Genomic DNA, 20,920 nt, shown 5'->3' with positions numbered 1-20,920 from the left:
CCTCTGGCACGCGTTAAAACAAGCTGAATGTGCTGAGTTGTGTTCTTGATCCATGTGAAAATGCTAGGTTGCTGATCTGACAAGTGATCCCTGAAAAGGTGACAAGAAAAATGTCTGGGTGAAGCTCAGCTCTGGATCCACTTAACAGGATTTCCAGAGTCACCACTCCACCCCCCACCCCATCTTTGGCTACCAGCCTTAATGTGGGACACGTCCATTTCATCATACACTCCTACTCTCTGTGTCTGAGCTAAAGCTGTGACTTTCCGCTATGAAAGCTATTCTGCAATGACTTCACTGTTATATTTTTGTCCTCCTGCTCTCTTTGGGGTATTGCATTAGACATTCTCAGCTGCAGAGTAATGACAGCATGTCAGAGCTTTACTGACATCCTTCCCAGTCAGAGTAAAACTGGCACAAATCTCTCAAATGAGAATTTTCCCATAAACCATCTCTCTTCTTTGGCTTTAGATGTTACCATGTTTGTTTTCACTTTCCTGCTGAATCCCTGTCTTTTAATTTTCCCTTTTTTGTCTATAACAGAGTAAAGACATCGGGGTGCAGATGCACGAAGAGCTTGTTAAAGTCACCAACGAGCTCTACACGGTGAGTTACACAGCATCAGCGCTCTTTTCATGCATCGACTGCCTGTGGTGTGTCAGTCCTACGGCCATTTATTATTTTTTTTAAACGTGCAACCTATGAAGCAGCTGGCTTGACTCTGCACACAGCAGATATGACCTTATCAACAACGCAGCCTATGAAGAAGTCAGATCTTCCCTCCACTGAAGTTGAGAAAGGATAAAATGTACATTGCAGGTTCCGATGTGAATTTCGTCTTGATTTGAAGGCGAAAGTGTTCTACCTTCCACCTGAGCTTTGAGCCGACTCAGCACTTTGTCTTGTTGAGGTGTTCACAGAAAACACGAGCTGTGGGAACGTTTTTTGGTAAATGCTACATTTACTTAGACACCTCCACCTCTGTGCTGTAGCTACAGCTCTCAGCTGAGATCTGTTAACGGCTATGTCATGCACGTAAAGGTGCAGTTTGTGAGAATATAGAGATTTTACAGTGACAAAATCCCAAAAGAGTCTAATGACAGTTTCACATCTGGGCCAGCATGGACCAGGTTGTGTGGCATTGGTCCAGGTCTATACTGGTAGCGTTTGTTCACACACACTTTTCAGGAACTGGGAAATCTCCGAGCCCGTGGGCGGGGCAACAGATGCACGAAAACATCCTTGGTGTCTTCCAAGGACTGCCTCTGTCAGTGCGCCCCAGGACAGCTGTGGCTACATCGTAGCTCATCCCCATCAGTGTGTGAAAGTGTGTGTGAATGGATGTATGATAAAGCGCTTTGGAGTCCTTACTCTCAGAGGCACTATACAAGTGCGGGTCATTTATCATTTACAAAGAGCAGATTTGAGCTGAATGCGGCTCACAAATTTACACAAAACAAATAAAGTGCATGTCAGAAACATAACAGCGTTGCAGAATAAGTACTTTAATCACAGCCATGTCTGAAAGGAAAAACATGCATGATGAAAGCCACATGAGAAGGATGCTCGTGTGTAACTTCATACAGCACAAAGTAACATTACTGCTCTACTGGTATTGATTTTCCTTCTCTTTCTGATTCGTACATTATTAATGGCATGTCTGCAGCACTCACACACATCATGAGGTAAAGCAAAGTCTCTGCTCAACTTTAAAAGAGGAAAAAATAACGATGGATCTAAATGTGCACTTGTAGTTGATTTAATCTGTTAGGTTTTAAATAGATTATTTCCTGGCTGCAAGATTAGGATAATCCTGCAACAATTTTATTTTGTTTCTGCTGTTGTTATTATTAAAATGTACTTGTTTTATAAGCAGCAGCTCTTTGTCACTTTACCTCTTTCTTCTTCTGCTGATCGATCTCGCTGGCCATTGCTCTTCCATTTTGGTCAGGGTTGCTAGGTAACCGGAACTTGAGAAGCGGGGCTGCTGAAGCAGATGCTGTGTAGATTCAGGAGTTACTGTTTAAACAGTTGCACTTGTCTTTAGCTACAGCAACGTTACAAGACAGTTTTAAGGAAGGGATAAAATACTGTTTGAAGTTTTATGATCTGTTTCAAGATCTTATTTTATGTTTGTTTATTCTATTTCTTTGTTATCAGTGTGCAAGATGTGCAACATTTTTGACACATATCTGAAATGTTAGGTCCCAGATTGGTCTGCAGTGGTTTAGCCATAATTATGTGACGTTTAAATGCAAAACCCAAGGTAAATTTGACAAGAGAAGCAATTATGCATCTGTCAGAATAACAAGCATTTAGTACAAAGTGTGAAAAATTAACATAAAGGTTATGCAGATCTTATCAGGTTTAAATTGGTTCATCTGGAAGTAGCCATGAGAAGCTTTAAATTTATTGAAAAATGACTAAATTGTGCTTGAAATCTACAAACTTATTCTAAAACTGTTGGGAGGTTTTGCACATTTCTAAATAAACCGTCAACGCTGTTTAAATGTCAGATTATGTTTTTCAGCTAAACCACAGCAGTAGTCATTTAACAGCATCCATTTGTTAAGAAGATGTTTAGATGAACATAAAGTCAATTTACAAAATCAAATATCATTTGATTTCATAACGTATTCAAGTCACTTTCCAAAAGTTGTAGAACATTTTGCCAGAATAAAAAATGGTTTCATAATTTTAAAATCTTCATTTAAGTTTTAGTCATTATAAACTAATCTAATGGCTGCACATAGCCACATTTTGCCTTCAAAAGGCTAATTTGTACAAAATTATCAATTTTAAATTGGTTATCACTAACTTCATTATTACACATGTATTACAATAGTATTTTCTATAACTGTCACACTTTAATCTACATAATTATAGTTATTTTTCAAAATAAAATACCTTGTGAAACAATGGGAATAACCTTCTAAATAAATTCAAAGACTTTTAGTATTTGCAAACTATAACTAACATCAACTGAAGTAAATAAATATTTTACAAAAGCCCACCTGTGTTTATTCAGGGTCTTAGGAGGGAAAAAATGCAAATGATTTATTTATTATTTTAAAAAAAGCTATTTTACCTTCTCTGCAGCATTTATTGATCTAAAAGATTTTAAAACCCCTCTGCCATTGGTTTTTATCCTTAGGAAGTCTTAGATGTTGTTTGCTTGTTTGTTTGTAGGTAATGAAGACTTACCACATGTACCACAGTGAGAGTCTGAGTGCTGAGAGCAAACTGAAAGAAGCAGAGAAGCAGGAAGAGAAGCACATCGGGAAGAGTAACGACATCAGCACCAGCCTGCTGCGCTACGCTCACGACGAACGTCCTCAGAGGCGCAGTTCTGTTAAGAAAATGGAGAAAATGAAGGAGAAGGTCCATTTCTGCTGACTTGACTACACATGATTAGGAGGCATGCAATGCCCATTAGAAGTGAAACCGTCCGTGATTGCTTCTGTCATGAAATTCTTGAGTTTGACAATTGTCCGTCTGCAGAAATTACTTAAGAAACGTTTCCACAAGAACACACTATCTTCACTTGATACATATATTGATGCATTATGTGAGATGGGATCAATGTGAGGCTTCCTTGAGTACATTAGGGTGGCATTTTACATCCTGCATCAATGGGACTGTTCTTTTCCTTCCTCCCCAGAGACAAGCCAAGTACTTTGAAAACAAGCTGAAATGCACAAAAGCTCGGAACGACTATCTCCTCAATCTTGCAGCTACCAATGCTCTAGTGGCCAAGTACTACATCCACGATGTCTCAGACATGATAGATGTGAGTGGATTTCAGACCGCTGTTTTCTACTTTCATTAATTAAACATAAAATAAAATAAATTAAATCCCACTTGTTCTATTTGATTTCAGTGTTGTGACCTAGGATACCATGCAAGCTTGGCGCGTACCATGAGGACCTACCTATCTGCTGAATACAGCCTGGAAACATCTCGCCACGAGGGTCTGGATTTACTGGAGGGTGCAGTAGATGCAATGGACATTCGAGGAGACAAGCTGAAGTTTATGGACACGCACAGTCAGATCTTCTGTCCTCCAGCACGCTTTGACTATCAGCCACATGTGGGCGATGAAGTGAGTCTTTGAATGGAGACTTTGACAGTTTTGTCTGTCTTCCATCTTAGACTGATGGTTTATTCCGTTGTTCCTCCAGGTGTGTCAGTTGAGCGCGCAGCAGCCAATTCAGACTGAGCTCCTGATGCGTCACCACCAGCTGCAGTCTCGCCTTGCCACTCTGAAGATAGAAAATGAAGAGGTAAGAGTGCATCAGAAGCGTATGTTGGAAAGCGGGAAGCTTTCTCAAAGTCTGCTACAAAGAGTTGTGTCTCTTTGTTAGGAGAAGCATGGCAGTTTACAGAAATCTGCAGATTATTATTATTATTATTATTATTATTATTATTATTATTATTATTATTATTATTATTATTATTATTATTATTATTATTATATCTGATGAGACAGTGATATTATTGCATTAGTTTCACACATCCTGAGGTTCACTGAAGGTGTGATGATGTGGTGATCCTGAGGTTTTCTGATGCAAATTGAAGCTAATCTTAGACCTGAAAGGGTTAAAGGTAGGTTTTTCACCAGTCTTTTGTTTATTGAATACATTTTTACAGTAGATGCTGGCTTTAGGTCCGTTGCAGTTTTATAGGGCTTGTGATTAATATTATTCATATTTTATAAAGCATCGGAAAAATGTAAATGTTTATTATTATTCCCCTTATTTGACATTTAGCATCTAGCAAAGTAGGAAAAAGGGGTGTGAATTGGCAAGAATATGCATGGTGATACGAGAAATGGTATAATACGAAGCAAGATGGCAGATGATATTTGCAATTTAACTTAATTGACAAACTCAGCTCAGATGCTTCCATGACAGGTACAGTCTTACTGTGAGATTATTGTTCTGTCAGAATGAAGGCAGCGTAAACTGCTGCCATCTAGCAGTCAGAGTCTGAATGGCACCACACAAATGAAATATAGTCAAGGTTTACATGTAAATTCTCAATAAAAATTGATAGGAGATAATACGAAAATTTCGCAATATTTCAGTGCATCGATATTTTTTATGAACCTACTGGAGACCTATGTGTCCATTAAATGTTTGCATATTAATTTTTTGTATGTATTTACCTATCAATTAAGTATCAAAATACAAAACATCACAATATTTCAGTGGCCTTGTGGCATGAGTGTCTGCCCTGGGACTGGGAGGTCATGGGTTCAAATCATACCAAAGACTAAAAATGGGAACCAGTGCCTCCCTGCTTCACACTCAGCTTTAAGGGGTTGGATTGAGGGGTTAAAGAACCAAATGGTTCCTGAGCGCAGCGCCAGCTGCAGCTTAACGCTCCCCATGGGGATGGGTCAAATGCGAAGATGAAATATCACCAGCATGTGATGATGACTGATGGGACTTTCTTACATCATTAGTAGGAAATCATTGTACAGTGAAAAGATGAGAATTTTTTTACAGTGCAAATTTAAACATAATGTCTCATGAAACACATTTATTTTATGATGACTGCAGTTTTAAACTGTGAGGGTGTTGTGCTTGGACACCTCTGATGAGTCCTCCAGTGGACTGCTTCTTGACCTTATCCTTTATTCGACGACTCTGTGTGCACCTGTATCAGATTTTTTTTTATAATTGCCTGTCTGATTTCTGCATTCTCCTTGACCCTGAAGTATAACTCACAGTTTAGAAGTTTATGGTAAAATGGTAAATGGCCTGTATTTGATATAGCGCCTTCTAGAGTCCTGGAACCCCCCAAGGCGCTTTACAACACAATCAGTCATTCACCCATTCACACACACATTCACACACTGGTGGTGATGAGCTACGATGTAGCCACAGCTGCCCTGGAGCGCACTGACAGAGGCGAGGCTGCCGAGCACTGGCGCCACCGGTCCCTCCGACCACCACCAGCAGGCAATGTGGGTTAAGTGTCTTGCCCAAGGACACAACGACAGCGACAGACTGAGCGGGTCTCGAACCTGCGACCTTCCGATTGCGAGGCGAGCACTTAACTCCTGTGCCACCGTCGCCCCTTATCATCCTTTAGCTGCGAGGTACAGCTGATTTTTGCTGGCAGGTGTGCAGATTACCCCAGCTGGAGTATAGGAAGCATTTAGGAGTCAAATGAGACATGTTTATTTCAAATAACATCATGAATGTGAATGTGAGACAACTTTAACAACAAAATGGTGCTGGTGCAAAAACTATCTTGTGAGTGTATCCTTCACGTCAAACACTGCAGCCGTCTCTTTGTGTTTCTATTCATTTCTTTATTCGGACACTCGTGTCTTGACCGCTCTACTGCTGCCACCATAGAAATAACAAGGTCAATGTGACTCACTCAGACCCACTTAAAGGTCACTACGGTGCGTGTCATGAATATGGCAATTAACACTCTCTTCCTGTCCACATCAAGAATCAAAGTGCATGCTCGTACATGGAATGACTCTTGTGTTTTACAGTTTATTCAGTCTAACTTGAGTGAAAACACCCTGTGGCTTTGTATTCGTCATGACTTTATTGTAGATTACATTTTAATTGTTGATTTATTACACTTCATTTACCAAAGATATTACATTTGAGATGTTATAAACTGTTCTAAACATGCATTTTCTGTAATTAGGTAAAGAAGACTCTTGATGCCACCATGCAGACGCTTCAGGACATGCTCACTGTAGAGGATGTTGATGTTTCTGAGGCCTTCCAGCACAGCCAATCAACAGAGTCTGTCAAATCGGCTTCCTCTGACTCATACATGAGCAAGGCAAACATTGCTAAAAGGAGAGCCAATCACCAAGAGACTGAGGGCTTTTACTTTACAGTGCGTTCCAACACAAAAAAGTCTTAAAATGTATAAAAACTCTAGGACTATTCTTAGTGCTATTGTTGATTTTATGTTTTTTTTTCTAACTGCAGAAATATAAGGAGTACTTGAATGGCAGCAATCTCATTGTGAAGCTGCAGGCGAAGCATGACCTCCTAAAGCAAACGTTAGGGGAAGGTAAGAGTTGTAAAAAGTTCATCAACTGAAGCCTTTCTAATTTCTCTTTAAACAAAGCACAGAACACAGCTGATTTGTTTAACTTAGTGATGAATCACTCCTGTAGACTCTAAGGAAGGCTGGGAGACATTTCAGCTGTTAGATGAAGGTGTTAAAAAGACAAAAGCTCAGCGTTTTACTTTCAGTTCTACAATGGGACATTAGGAGGTGCTAAAAGCAAGCCAAAACTGCCTAGTTCCCTTTTAAAATTTTCATCCTAAACAAACCCCTTATATTTATTGCAAGAAGTTGTTTAAATCCACCATAAGTAAAACTCTCCTCTCATTACATTTCTGTTTTTATTTTGGTTTTCTTATCTAAAAGTATTTTTGAAGTTGAAGCAACAATAGCAAATCTACAGAACAAGCTAGCTTTAGAGCATAAACACGGTGACAGAACACTCACCCCTCCCATTACGTCATATCCTCGGGCACGTCCGCCGGAACCAGAATTTCACATTTCCAGAGTAAGCGAGATGGCGCTAAACACCAGTTGCCATTTTCTCCGTCAAAATGTCTTTTGTTGTCCATGACTTCCAACGGTGCTTCTCTTTTTTTGTGACTGGTAGTTTGTCCTAAAGTTGTAGTGGCAACATGGGCAGCAGTAGCTCAGGTGGTAGAGCGGGTTGTCCAGTAATTGAAAGGTTGCAGGTTCAATCCCAGCTCCTGCCAGAACAGGCTACTGTTGTGTCCTTGGGCAAGACACTTAACCCGCCTTACCTGCTGGTGGCGGTTGGAGGGACCGGTGACGCCTATGTTTGGCAATCTTGCTTCCGTCAGTACACCTCAGGGAGGTTTTCAGACATTTTTTATCTTTAATCTTCACAAAATATTTGTAGCTGTTCTATTTTCGGATGTTTTTATGAGGCATGAAAACATTTTTTTAACTATCTTGTACATTTTCTATTGCTGCTTTAAATATTGGCCAATCCATATTTATGATAACTGCTGCAATATTAAATCAAAAATGTGCATTTTTTTGTAATGTTGTATGGTAGTGGTCATGCATTTAATGAGTTTTTATTCAGAATTGTATATTTTTTTTAATAAAAAAAAATCAAATAATCAAAAGAAACTGTGGCAGTTCAGAGAGGTTGTGAAGTCCATTTAAGTTTTCTCATAGTCTAATTCTACTGAAGTTTGTAAACGGCTACAACAAACGTTGAACTAAAAATGTTAAACTGCTGTGAAAACACCAAACATCTGAAGTAGTGTTAGTTTTTCCATTTTTCAGCCTGTAAGTTGGATGAAAAGTAGAGTAATATTTAACGATCGCTTTTGTGTGAAAATCAAACAAGGAAAGCATCAGTTAAGATTTATAATGTGCATCTGTTTTCTTCAGGGTTTGCATGTGCATAAGAAATGCAAATGAGTTAAAAGTTTGCACACTTAAATAAGTTAATTTGTTACTGAGAAATATTTACACTGACCAGCTGCAGACATGAAATCCTCCCGCTGTACGAATCAGCCTCCCCCTCTTGTTGCCCCTGGTTACATTTTCCACTTAGCGTAGTGGGAAAGAGAGTCGACAGACCGTCCCCTTCTGGAGCTCTTGTGCTGTTTCTAGGGCGACCGCTGAATGACCGCTGTCTGGCAGTGAGTCAAACAGCGATGGCGCTCACCCCATTCAGTTGGACTGAATAGATGCCCCTTTTCCTTCTAACACCCCTTTCCGTCTCCATTTGCCAGCTTGTATAATCAGCCAGCAGTCAACCGTACAGCTAACTACTGTGACTGAAAACTGAGCATATTCTAATTCTGGCTCTGTTTCTTTATTATTTTTATTTTTATTTTTTTTTGCTTTTAGGAGAGAGGGCTGAATATGGAACAACAAGGTAAGGTGTCCAGAGAGAAAAGGGTGAATAAAAGTATCAAATCCTTCCTGTGTTTCATAAAACAATTCAACAGTGGGGGAGAAGTTGATGCTAAGTCTATAATTTGGTGATGAACTAGTTTTTTTTCCAAAGGTTGTGCCAAAGTCTTCGTTTTAAAAGGCAAATAGGTTGCCTAGAAAAAGAAAAAAGCTGAAAAGTGAATTAAATATGTAAATTTTAGATCTGAATAGGCTACAAATGTTGTTGCAAGTTAATCCGTCACCTCTACACACAAATGAGTTTAAATGAATAGGTAACTATTTTGGGGAGTGTGGGTGTTTTTTTATGTTCAAAGAAAATCACAAAACTTTCATGAGAGTGTGCAACTGTCTGAAGCCACAGTGAACATCCTGTTTGTTTAGATCCGCTCTAGACGAAACAAGAAAACACGGTAAGCTTCAAGCAGCCAGTACAAAGCCCCGACAGTGTTTCATTTTTACCACTTTGATGCTTGTAGAGATAAAGATGGTGCCCACTCCTTCACTTTCTGGTTAAAGGTCTTGTGCTTCATGTATGAGAAAATAAAGGCAGCAATGAGTTTGTAAAAATATACTTTTTACATTTTCTATCCTTGCAATTACACATACTTAATGCATAAAAATGTGTTGCATAAGATTTTGTTTCCTGTGGGTTTTCTTAATGAAGATTGCATATAAGGGGAAATGCAGGCAAAATAATTTTGACCAGATACTTTCCGTGAATGCAAAACAAGCTTCTGCTGTGATTCTGCCAAGATAAATGTCAACTGTTTTTGGTGCCGTTAATAAATTTGTCAGAGACTAGGGGACTAGGGGGTGCATATTGGTGATAGGATATACCACAATACAGTGGAGACGATACGATGCATCACCATAATACAATAAAGATGATATTTGACATTTTTAAGACTGAATTTAATTTGAAAATTCAGGTCAGACCCTTCCAAGAAACATCCAATGTTGTCATTAAATCTCATCCATCAAAATCAAGGCGGTAAAAATTGCTGCCACCTAGCAGTCGGAGTTTGAATTGCATGACACAAAATAAATGCATGCATATTTTAAGTCAAAATTCTATTGTCTGCTTTCAAATAATGATTTAGTTTCATAGTTAGTATCATAACAGGAAAAAGTGTGACATCTCATTGCATTGATATTTTCTTACATCACTATTGAAGAATTCTGTTTAAAGCAGTTAAAACATTTCATTACATTTTTTATCATCATTATATATATATATTTATGCCTGTTGTAATTTTGTTGTTGTATTTCATATTGACCATGTACCAACCCTGTAACCCACCATCTCCCCAGGCCCCCCACTCTTCCCCCTAAACCCCAGAAAATGAGGAAGTCTAGACCTCGCTCCATTTTTACCCATAAGCTGTTTAACGGCAATATGGAGGCCTTCATTCAGGTATCGGCCCATCTGCGCTCTTTGTTTCTCTGTGAGCTCAGCTGTCTCACTAAGCAGTCCTCGGGGGTCCTGCCTTTTGCCTGTGACGCCTCTTTTATCCAGTCGTTGTTTCACTTATGCACTTTCTTCTTGCTCAGCGTCCTGTCCTCACAGTCTTTGAGTTTAGGAAGGAATGGCCAAATGGGATTTGGTGACGGGTTTTTGTTACTTCAACAAAATACTACTGGAGGGCTTTAATTCTCAGTTTTGAGAGCTCACATCAATCACATGCTAAATTTGGCTGGAAACGAGTCTGATTTTGATGATCAATTATTTATTAGTTATCTGTTTTATTCCCTAATAAAGTAACATTTGTAGAGGTTTTAATTTGACATTGTTTAATGTCTTTAAGCATAAATTTTAATTCGCTTAAATCAGAAATCTGGAGTTTTTCATCAGAGGACATCATCTAGAGGCGGAAAAACAAATTGCACCTTAAGCCCCTCTTCCTACTTCCCTGATTAAGTCTTCTCTGATTATAAAGACTTACTTTCCCTTGAGAAAGATCGCCAACTCGGCAACTATCTAGGTATGTCCGCAAATACTAGGCATGCTTATGAATGACATCTATACAAAAGTGGATGTTGAACACTATTGGCTAATGCTGAGCAGCTCTACAGGACATTGGATGACATGGCAAGCCAACCTATATTGGATGGCAACAACCCATAGACAAAGCTCAGTCAAGGGGTGGAATTTATGGTTGTCTTTCAAACTGTCTCCACATGCTATTGGACACTGAACAATATGACGTACCCACCACAGTGGATTTCAGTCAATGGGGGCAGATCTCCATACACTGTCGAAGAAGTACCTCTATCTGCTCTTGACTCGAAGAAAAGCCTGAATCTAAATAGTCCAAAGTTGATGCCAAAGCTGTTTCAAACCTTTCGCCGCCATCTTAGTTGTTCCGCTCTGTTGCATCACCCTGCCCCCAAAACGATAAACTGCTATGATTGGCCCACCAAACCAATAGAATGCTATGATTGGCCCACCAAACTTATAGGTCCAATAGTAGACCTGCTGAAGCAAGACCGACATGGGGAGCAAAATAATTTTTCTTTGGCTGCTGTTTGACCAGATTGTAGGCTAGGAAAACTCTGGATTGCTGCTTTAAGTAGGATATTAGTTCATTTGGTTCATTTTCCCACATCCTCCACCCTCAGACTTTGGCTTTCCTCTCAGACCAGGCCTCTGTGAGATCTGTCTCTGTCTCTAACCTTTTGTGGTTGTTGTTGTTGCTTCTCTTCCTCTGCCTATGTACCTTTCTACTCTCTGGCCAGAGGACGACGGAATGTCCGTGCCCGCACTCAGGTACTCTGTCTTATAACAGCAAGGCAGGATCTTCACAGTGTATTTGTTTAATAAGCTAAATAATATGTCTGCCTCTGAACTGTTAGTCTTCCTGTTAGCCCAAACACTAGCATGAGTGTCCTCTGTATGTTTTTTGTTCTAAACCATTATAAAAGTAGGAAGTTATCATTTTGAGGAGATGCAACATTTAGTTAGAATAAAACACCTTATTTGTTTATGTGTTTTGTTTTTTAAATGTTTTGCTGATCATTCGATTGTCTGTGTAGGATTCTGCTCAGCCTATACCTGTGGTGGTTGAAAGCTGTGTTCGGTACATCAATCTGTACGGTATGTTCATTGGTTAAATATTTTCCTGCTCTTGTCTCTCACCACACAAATGACAGGCTGTAATGTTTTTGCCTCTGTGTTTGTTAGTAGATTTTGCAAAATAGCTTTTGAACCACTGAACAGATTTGAATTAAATTCTCAGAAACTAACCACTGGACATCTAAAACGATTACTTTTTTTGTTTGAACCACTGGAGTCAACTTTCTTCAGAAAACACAAAAATAGCTGTAACTTTTTACAGAAATTGAGCTAAAATGTAATTTCATAGCTGAGTAACTTAACATAACTTCATGTTCAGGAGTTGACCAGTTCAGCAGTTACTCAACAATAGGTCTTAGTCTGAAACATTGACATTAAAAGACATTGGATGATAGGAATGATCCAACTTTTCTTATTCAAAGAAATTTTTCAGTTTGCAGATTTACAATTAAATCATCACAATCTTTTTTGTTGTAAGCAAGTCTGAATTTCATAATAAAATATTTTTCAAAAGACTGAAATAAAAATAAAAATGATCTAAAATGCCCCATTAAACATTGTTTTGGTCTTATTTGTTCAATATTCGTGTATATTTTTAACTTCTTAATTCATTACTAATTAATCTACCTAGATATGTACCTCGATACTTACTTGAATCAAAAATACCACACATTATGCACATTTACAGTTATGCTCTTTTTTTGTTTGAATTTTAATAATTAATACTATAAAAGAAAAGCATTTTTCCTCATTCCTGCTGCTCCACTTGTCACGTTCTGTCTGAAATACTTTGATTTAGCTGCTGTCTTTTTGAAGACCGGTCCCTAATCTGGTCTGCTCATTGTTTATCTCTGCACTCAGGCCGGCTTTATTCAAGGTGTTTTGATGTTTGGCCACTTATTAAAAGTCAAAAACCCTGAGCTATTGAAAAGGAATTTCTTACATTCCAGCAGAAGAATTTTCTGCAGAAGAAAGTGACTCATTTTGAGTCAACTTTAGACTTTTTGTGCAGAAAAACATTGAAGCATAAGAACAACATTCTTTAACCATTTTGATGAAAACTTTCAGACATTTAAAATTCTGTAGAAACAAATTAGCTGGATTATTTCTGTTAAGATTGTTTTAATCTGCAGTGGATGCTGCACATTTCCTATTTTATGACCTGAATTGTCATTTTGTGGCTGCATACACGAAGTTTGTGAACACCAATAATACATTTTATAATGTAACACTTGCTTCTCTTTGACCCTGAATGTTTCCAGATCAAAGATCTGCTGCCCTAGACTGGATCTAGATAAGAACTGGTTTGTTTTTCTAAGAACAAGACAGTTTCATATTTGTCCTAATTTAGCTACAAATGCCCTTTTTACATTTAATTTATAACTGGAAGATAAAAAGAACAATGACTAAAAGTTTAGACATTAACCCAAATTACACCGGGGGCATTTTCACCTTAGTGATTTATTTTACAGCTTTCTTTTTCATATGACTTTAATGCATTTTTGTGTTTCCACAGGTCTTCAGCAGCAGGGTATATTCCGCGTTCCAGGATCTCAGGTCGAAGTCAATGACATTAAGAATGCATTTGAAAGAGGTTAGTCCCAGGTTGCTTGCCATCTTCTTATGATTGGTTTTAAATTGCGTTTTGCCCACCTGAAAAGCCACAGTGCATCTTGCAGGACTCTAAAGTGCAAATAAAGAGCCTGCGTGTCGCATGTACCCCACATAATGGACATGTAAACCACTTAATGCATAAAAGATCTGCATCCTGGAGTCATAATAAATGAGGAAGCATAACTGCATTATCCTGCTCTAATTTACAATACACAGCAAATTGCATCAGGACCTTGTCAAATGAGAGTGGATTTTCTGTATGACTAATGAGAGGAGTTTGGTCCATCTGCAGGAGAGGATCCGCTGGTGGACGATCAGACGGATCATGACATCAACTCTGTGGCGGGCGTTCTCAAGCTCTACTTCCGCGGCCTGGAAAACCCGTTGTTCCCCAAAGAGCGTTTTTTCGAATTCATGTCCACCACCAGTGAGTCGGATTATAGGAAAACACTGGAAATGTACTGAAATATTTATGATTGTTCCACTTGATTCGCGTTTATTTGTTCTTCTAGAAGTTGACTCCGATGCAGAAAGAGCTCGTCACCTTCAGCAGATAATTGTGAAATGTCCGCGGCCTGTGATTGTTGTCATGAGATACTTGTTTGCATTTCTGAACCAGTAAGTCTCCTCAAGACGAAGTTTAAACGTGCAAATTTATTACTGAGATACTGAGTGGTTGTGTTTCTCCAAGTCTTTCCCAGTACAGCGATGAGAACATGATGGACCCCTACAACTTAGCGATCTGCTTTGGCCCCACGCTGATGCCCATACCGGATGACCAGGACCCCGTAGCCTGCCAAGCGCACGTTAATGAGATTATTAAGACAGTTATCATCCACAATGAGGCTATCTTCCCAAGCCAGAGAGAGTTAGAGGGACCAGTGTATGAAAAGTGCATGGCTGGAGGGGAAGAGTACTGGTAGGTCCAAGGAAACACATTACTTTTAACATTTTTGTACATTCACTTTAATCTTATTTGACTTTCAAAGTCCTCCAAACTGACTAATGTGGCTTTGGCTTTAAAAGTGCAGTCAGAGCAACAAAACAAGACCAAACAATATAAAAAATATGGACTCCCCAACGTAACATTTTCCCATTAACTATCAGTTTCTACTATCATTGTTTATTCATTTTTCATTGTGTAAAAGTGAGATTAAAAGATGCACTTCTCAAAGGAGCCAAATCAGAATCCAAATCTTTCTCGTCATTGTAGCAACGGGACATTGTACGACGAAATTAAGGTGCAATTTTCCAGTGTAACAATAAAACTCAGTCACTCTGGTTAAAATATTGAAATAAAGACACCCATCCAATTTTTTTACCCCCCTAGTACCAGCACTCCTTTGTTCTTTATCATCAAAATCCAGAACAAATAGCAGCATTAAGACAGGTTCTTTTGCCCAATTGTGCATCTGTGGCTGATTAATCTCCACTAAACATATTAAAGTTTTGCTCATTTCTTTATATGCAAACTTGCCATAAAAAAGATTAATTCTAATCAAGTGATGTTAAGATAGTTCAGAGTCAGAATTGTGTCATTTTTAAAAATAGTTGTTGCACTGACTCGCCTAACCTCATGCATTAGGTAAGAGGGTAAGAAATTAGATGTGCAGTTATTCAGCCCATTGCTGCCGTGGTTCTGAAGACAACCTTGTGAAAATCTGTTTGGTCCCAGTGAGTCTGATACTCAGCTGTAAAAATCACATTTCAGTCCACCTCCAGATTTAGTTTAATTTCCTGTTGCTTTTTTGTTCAGATATAAAGAAAATCTTGTTACAATTGTAATAAACCGTAAAAATTTAAAAATCCTTCTCATCCGTGCAGTGAAAGCCCTCACAGTGAGCCGGGAACCCTTGACGAGATCGACAATGGGACTGGACCAAACACGAGTGATGAAGGTCAGACTGCCGAGCCCGATCGATAAACTGTCACAATCACTGCTGTAGTATTTTGGAGCTGATGTGGGAAATGATGAGATTTTGAAATCAAAATCTGTAGTGCTTTTTTTTCCTTATCGTTGCAGAGTTTGAGCCGATTGAGGCCATAGCTAAGTTTGACTACGTGGGCCGGAGTCCAAGAGAGCTGTCCTTTAAGAAGGGAGCGTCTTTGCTGCTGTACCTGCGAGCGTCTGAGGACTGGTGGGAGGGTCGACACAACGGGGTGGACGGGCTGATCCCACATCAGTACATTGTAGTGCAGGACATGTAAGTCTGATTTATTAAACCTACTGAGCCAATAAAAAGGTCACAAGCTTGCTTATTTTCTTCCATACTTGTTTGTTGCACCAATAAATAAATCAGCCCCAAAAAAACGATCGACTGAAGAGAAGTTTTTTTCTTTTTCTAAACTTGCCCTTGAAAAAAGCCTTAAAGAGCATGTTAGCCCAAAATCAACCTTTTTGTGCTGATAACCTGTATAATTGAGTGTCTAGTAGTGCAGTAGACATCTGTAGGTGTTATGTTGTACATCTTATTTAAACTTTAATAATTCAGCCTGAAACCATCAGTGTGCTGCCCTTCAGGTTCGCCAGACAACTCGTCTTTGTGGCGCATTTTTCAAATAGGAAAAATAAGGTGGAGTAAGACTCTGGTAGGGTATAACTTGATCTTAAAATTTCTCCACCAGCTTTCCACCTTGCTGTTTGGAGTTGCTTTGTGTTTTATTTTTATTATAGTCATTCTCATCCTGTTCTTAGCAAGTGTCCACTCTTGGAGACAAATTGTGACCCAGGACCTGCTAAAGCGTTGTTTTCATAAAGACTCAAAATGTTTGCAGAAACTTTTGACCAGAGATCCACCGATGTGGGTTATTGCCGATACCGGTGCTGACATGCACAGGTGACTGTTTTTGGGCGGATTTTCTTGGCCGTAATTTCTTCCACCTTATTTGAATGCTAAAATGTCACCAATCAAAATCATACATGCACAGCATTTCTGAACCCGAATTAGTTTTGAACTCTGATTTTAACCAAATTTTGAATCGTAATTTCATGTATTGCTCATTATTGATATCTAATATTTGGTCAAACAAATCATAAAAACCTACCAAGTTTTAAATATAGAATGGCTAAATAAAAAGAACTGCCCGGAGATCTGCCTGACTTTAAATTGGCTCCACTAAAGAGGTGTATACCAATAAATTTAAAAAAAGTAAATATTGGTTCAATATATCAGCCGGCCAATGTTTCAGTTTATCGCTACTTTCAACATGTTCCAAATATTTTTTCTTTAAATTTCCTCATGAAGTAAGAAAGAGTTCATGGGTATCTGAAATCCTTCTTCATATACTGTATTTTCCTTGAGTAAAGAAATGTGCTACGACTTTTAATAGAGGCATTACATTAATTTGTTTTATCCAGGCTCGACTACGGCAATGCTTTTTATGTTGGGCTAAGTCAGGCAACATTGAGATGTCTACAGTTGGTTCAGAACTCTGTGGGCAGATTTCTGACAGGGACAAGGAGGTTGCCACACATCACTCCTGTGTTGGCCTCATTACTTTGGCTTCCTGTAGTTTTGCGAGCTAAGTTTAAAGTTATGTGCTATGTCTTCTGGTCTCTTTATGGTAGTGCTCCAACAATGTCAATGACAAGTTTATTTATATAGCACATTTCCAACAATCAGAGACTGCTCAAAGTGCTGTACACAGACAAGCATTAGAAATAAAATGATAAAACACCGAGAACCGTCCAGTAGACCATAAAATTAATTAACGATAAAATCAGTTAAAAGCAAGGGTAAAAAGGTAGGTTTTTAAAAGAGACTTAAAAGCAGAAAGGCTGTTAGCAGACCTAATCTGTAGGGGAAGGCTGTTCCAGAGCTTGGGAGCGGCCACAGATAAAGCTCTGTCACCTCTGGACTTCATCCTAGACTTGGGAACAGATCATAGATGTAGGAAGGATGATCGGAGGTTTCATTTGGGGACATGAGTGTTTAAAAGTTCTGACAGATAAGGAGGGGCCAAATTGTGTTGTGCCTTAAAACAGATCATTAGCATTTTAAATTGAATCCTGTAAGTGATCGGGAGCCAGTGAAGAGCTTGTAAGACTGGTGTTATGTGATCCCTGCGCCTCCTACCTGTCAGCAAGCGAGCTGCCGCATTCTGAGCCACCTGCAAGCGGTGAATTGACGACTGCTACAGTCCATGATATAGAGAGCTGCAGTAGTCTAATCTTGACATGATTAGCAGGTGTATAACCTTTTCAAAGTCTTTGAGTGGTAAATAGGGCTTGACTTTGCTAAGAACACGCAAATGAAAGAACACACTCTGGACAACAGAACTCATCTGTTTATCAATTTTAAAATGGCCATCAATGAAAAAACCCAGATTTCTTGCCTGAGACATGCAAAAGGATTCTAAAGGGCCAAATACACTGTTTACCCCGTGCAACAGCCCAGGGTCCCCAAAAACGACAATTTCCGTCTTTTTGTCATTTAAGGTGAGAAGGTTGAATTGTAGCCAGTTTTTAACATCTTTTAGACAATTCAGTAATTTGTCAAACGATGGCCGTCTAGAATGTAGTGGGACATATATCTGCACATCGTCCGCAAAGAAGTGATACGAGATACCATGCTTATGAAAGATGGCGCCAAGATGCAACATATACAGCAAGAACAAGAGCGTGCCCAAAACTGAACCTTGAGGGACACCACAACTAAGTTTCGCTGGAGATGAACAATACTGCCCCATATTTACTGTAAAAGTCCTGTCTGACAGGTAGGACTTAAACCACTGCAACACTGAGCCCCGGATGCCAACGTCATGCTCTAGGCGGGATAAAAGGATCTCATGGTCCACCGTATCAAAGGCCGCCATTAGGTCTAAAAGGATCAATACAGCTGATTGACCGGAATCGATAGTTAAAAATATATCATTAATTATTCTTAAAAGAGCAGTCTCCATACTGTGGTATTGCTTAAAACCTGATTGAAACTTCACTAAAATACCATATTGATCGAGGTAGTTCTGCAGCTGCCTGTAGACAATTTTCTCCATGACCTTAGAAAGGAAAGGGAGCTTGGAGATAGGCCTGTAGTTGGAGAGCACCATGGGATCGAGATTAGGTTTCTTTAAGAGTGGCTGAATAACAGCATGTTTAAAGGCGGCAGGGACATGACCAGCAGATAAACAAGTATTTATAATAAGTAAAATAATGGACCCAATTGTGGAAAAAAACATTTTTTAAAAGTGATGGGTGAATACTATCCAGTGGGCTGCAGGAAGGTCTTGACTGGTGAAACAACTTTGAGAGGTCAGAGAGAGACAACAGCTCAAACTGGTCAAAAGCTGTTGAGCATGGTTGTGAAGAGGCTGTGTCCACCAGAGAGGAAGGGGAAGATAATCTAAGAGAGGTGATCTTATCTGTGAAGAAATTCTTCAACTTTTCACAGAACAGATCAGAAAACTTTAGGCAAGAAGACACACCAAGGGAGATAAGATGACTCAGTACACTAAATAAGACCTGAGTCCTGTGGGAGTTATTTACAATAAGCATAGAAAGTACTGTGTCTTTGCATGCTTTAGTGCACACTGGTATTCAGCACGAGCATCCCTAAGGATATCCAGCGAGACATAAAGGTCGTCCTTTTTCCATTTTCTCTCAGCTCTCAACATACTTGGCAGCATTAATAAAAAGGCATGCCCCATCACGGACTCTACGTTCGGCTGATCTGGAGCTACTGATTGTCCCACAGACTAGGTACAGGTCTAGAGGTGATCGGGCTTTCTCAGTCTTGGCTCCTTCTCCCTGGAATGAACTTCCACTTGATATTAAACTGTCACCTTTGCTGCATGTTTTTAAGAGTCGTTTGAAGACTCATTTTTATTGTTTGGCTTTTATGTGACTGGTTATATGCTTTTATGCTCCTTGGTTACATTTTGTATGGTGCTTTTCAAATAAAAATCTTTGGTGGAAAGATTTGGTTTCACTAAATATGTTAACTGCACGATGACCTCTGCTTCAGGGATGATGCGTTCACTGACAACGTTCAGAAGACTGACGGTGAGGCCTACAGCGGACCATATCACAATTACCGGGTCTCCTCTAGAAATGAGCATCAGTCCCCTTGCGAGCATGCACCTGAGAATCGTTTCGGAGTTGCTTTGGGAAGGTGGGGAAAAACTTTGCAGAAGACGATGAGAGGAATGTGCTTTAATCTAATAAAGACAATAATTAACATATCATCTTTCAGGGTGAGAGTCCGATCAGATGGAGCTGACGTCCCTCGTCAAAGGAATGGTGCAGACAATCTCAGCCCCTCCCGATTGGCCGATCAACCCCCCAGGGTCATGCCTCGGCCTTGCAGTCCGCACAAGTTGGTCGTCAGCCGAGTTCACACAGACAGCCCAGAGAAGAGGCGTCTCACCACGTTTGGCAGTGCTGGCTGCATCAATCAACCCGACAGGAAGGCGTTCGTCGACAGCCACTCCCAGCGATCGTCACCGAGCACAACTCGACATGCCAGTTTAGGGGACCACAAGGGTCTAGAGACTGATGCACTCGCCGAGGTGAGCGTCACAAAAAGTTGTTAAACTCTCCCTGTAGTACGTGCTGCCACCCTCTCATTGCTTTTTGTTTGTTGATATTTGTCAGGACATAGAGAAAACGATGAACACAGCTCTGCACGAGCTGCGTGAGCTGGAGAGGCAGAACGTGGCCAAACACGCCCCTGATGTTGTCCTGGACACCTTGGAGACGCTCAAACAGCCCGGTGGGGCCCATGATGTGTCCGCCAGCCCGCTGCACACCATGGTGATCAGAGATCCGGACGCAGCCCAGCGGCGCAGCAGCAGCACCTCCTCCTCCGAGACCATGACCACATTTAAGCCTGCTCTGTCGGTGCGCAGACCGAGCGCCCCTCTACGGCCCCCGCCCGTCAGGCCCGTCAGACCTGCTCCTGTGATTGGACTGGGCCAGGGGCCACACCGCTCCAGCAGCTCCGGCTCTTCTGGTCTGGGCAGCCCAGGCATCACCCCCACTGAACGGGTGTTTCCTAAAGCACCCTCCCCATCACCGTCCACTTCCTCCTCCTCCTCGGACAAACAAGGCCACATGTAGCTCTAGTCAGCCCAGGAGAGAAGAAGCTAAAAACACTGACTTAAACCATCATCACACCTTCTCTAGACTGCAAATCAAACATCCGATCCTTCTGAATATTTACCACTAATCTGGATTAGAAGATGAGAGCGGCTACTGGTGTCTGTCCGCGCAATACCGGCCCGTGGCTGGAGCGTGTTACAGTGATTTGTATTACACAGAAATAGATTTAAACCCATAGGGATGGTTTT

The 20,920-nt window shown here is 40.1% G+C and overlaps 1 protein-coding gene across 3 annotated transcripts in view; it reads left to right on the top strand.

Moving 5' to 3' along the window:
- The window catches only part of LOC107385184 (SLIT-ROBO Rho GTPase-activating protein 3), a 51,044-nt gene extending 30,124 nt beyond the window's left edge, over positions 1 to 20,920 (top strand). The window contains exons 4-22 of one of the 3 annotated variants that reach the window (XM_054730617.2): positions 544 to 606; positions 3,190 to 3,381; positions 3,662 to 3,790; positions 3,881 to 4,102; positions 4,182 to 4,283; positions 6,676 to 6,873; positions 6,969 to 7,053; positions 8,899 to 8,926; positions 11,683 to 11,713; positions 11,980 to 12,040; positions 13,536 to 13,613; positions 13,926 to 14,060; positions 14,146 to 14,251; positions 14,325 to 14,552; positions 15,458 to 15,531; positions 15,657 to 15,837; positions 19,597 to 19,743; positions 19,825 to 20,140; positions 20,226 to 20,920. In XM_054730617.2, the coding sequence (XP_054586592.2) occupies positions 544 to 606; positions 3,190 to 3,381; positions 3,662 to 3,790; positions 3,881 to 4,102; positions 4,182 to 4,283; positions 6,676 to 6,873; positions 6,969 to 7,053; positions 8,899 to 8,926; positions 11,683 to 11,713; positions 11,980 to 12,040; positions 13,536 to 13,613; positions 13,926 to 14,060; positions 14,146 to 14,251; positions 14,325 to 14,552; positions 15,458 to 15,531; positions 15,657 to 15,837; positions 19,597 to 19,743; positions 19,825 to 20,140; positions 20,226 to 20,690 (2,841 nt within the window). In that variant the 3' untranslated portion in view covers positions 20,691 to 20,920. Of the gene's footprint in view, positions 1 to 543; positions 607 to 3,189; positions 3,382 to 3,661; positions 3,791 to 3,880; positions 4,103 to 4,181; positions 4,284 to 6,675; positions 6,874 to 6,968; positions 7,054 to 8,898; positions 8,927 to 10,257; positions 10,361 to 11,682; positions 11,714 to 11,979; positions 12,041 to 13,535; positions 13,614 to 13,925; positions 14,061 to 14,145; positions 14,252 to 14,324; positions 14,553 to 15,457; positions 15,532 to 15,656; positions 15,838 to 19,596; positions 19,744 to 19,824; positions 20,141 to 20,225 lie in introns of all 3 variants that reach the window. The other 2 variants (XM_054730614.2, XM_054730611.2) reach the window with 2 other exon arrangements.

The sequence above is a fragment of the Nothobranchius furzeri genome, chromosome 3, assembly GCF_043380555.1.
Source record: "Nothobranchius furzeri strain GRZ-AD chromosome 3, NfurGRZ-RIMD1, whole genome shotgun sequence".
NCBI classification, from domain to species: domain Eukaryota; kingdom Metazoa; phylum Chordata; class Actinopteri; order Cyprinodontiformes; family Nothobranchiidae; genus Nothobranchius; species Nothobranchius furzeri.
This window is presented reverse-complemented; position numbering and strand designations above follow the sequence as displayed.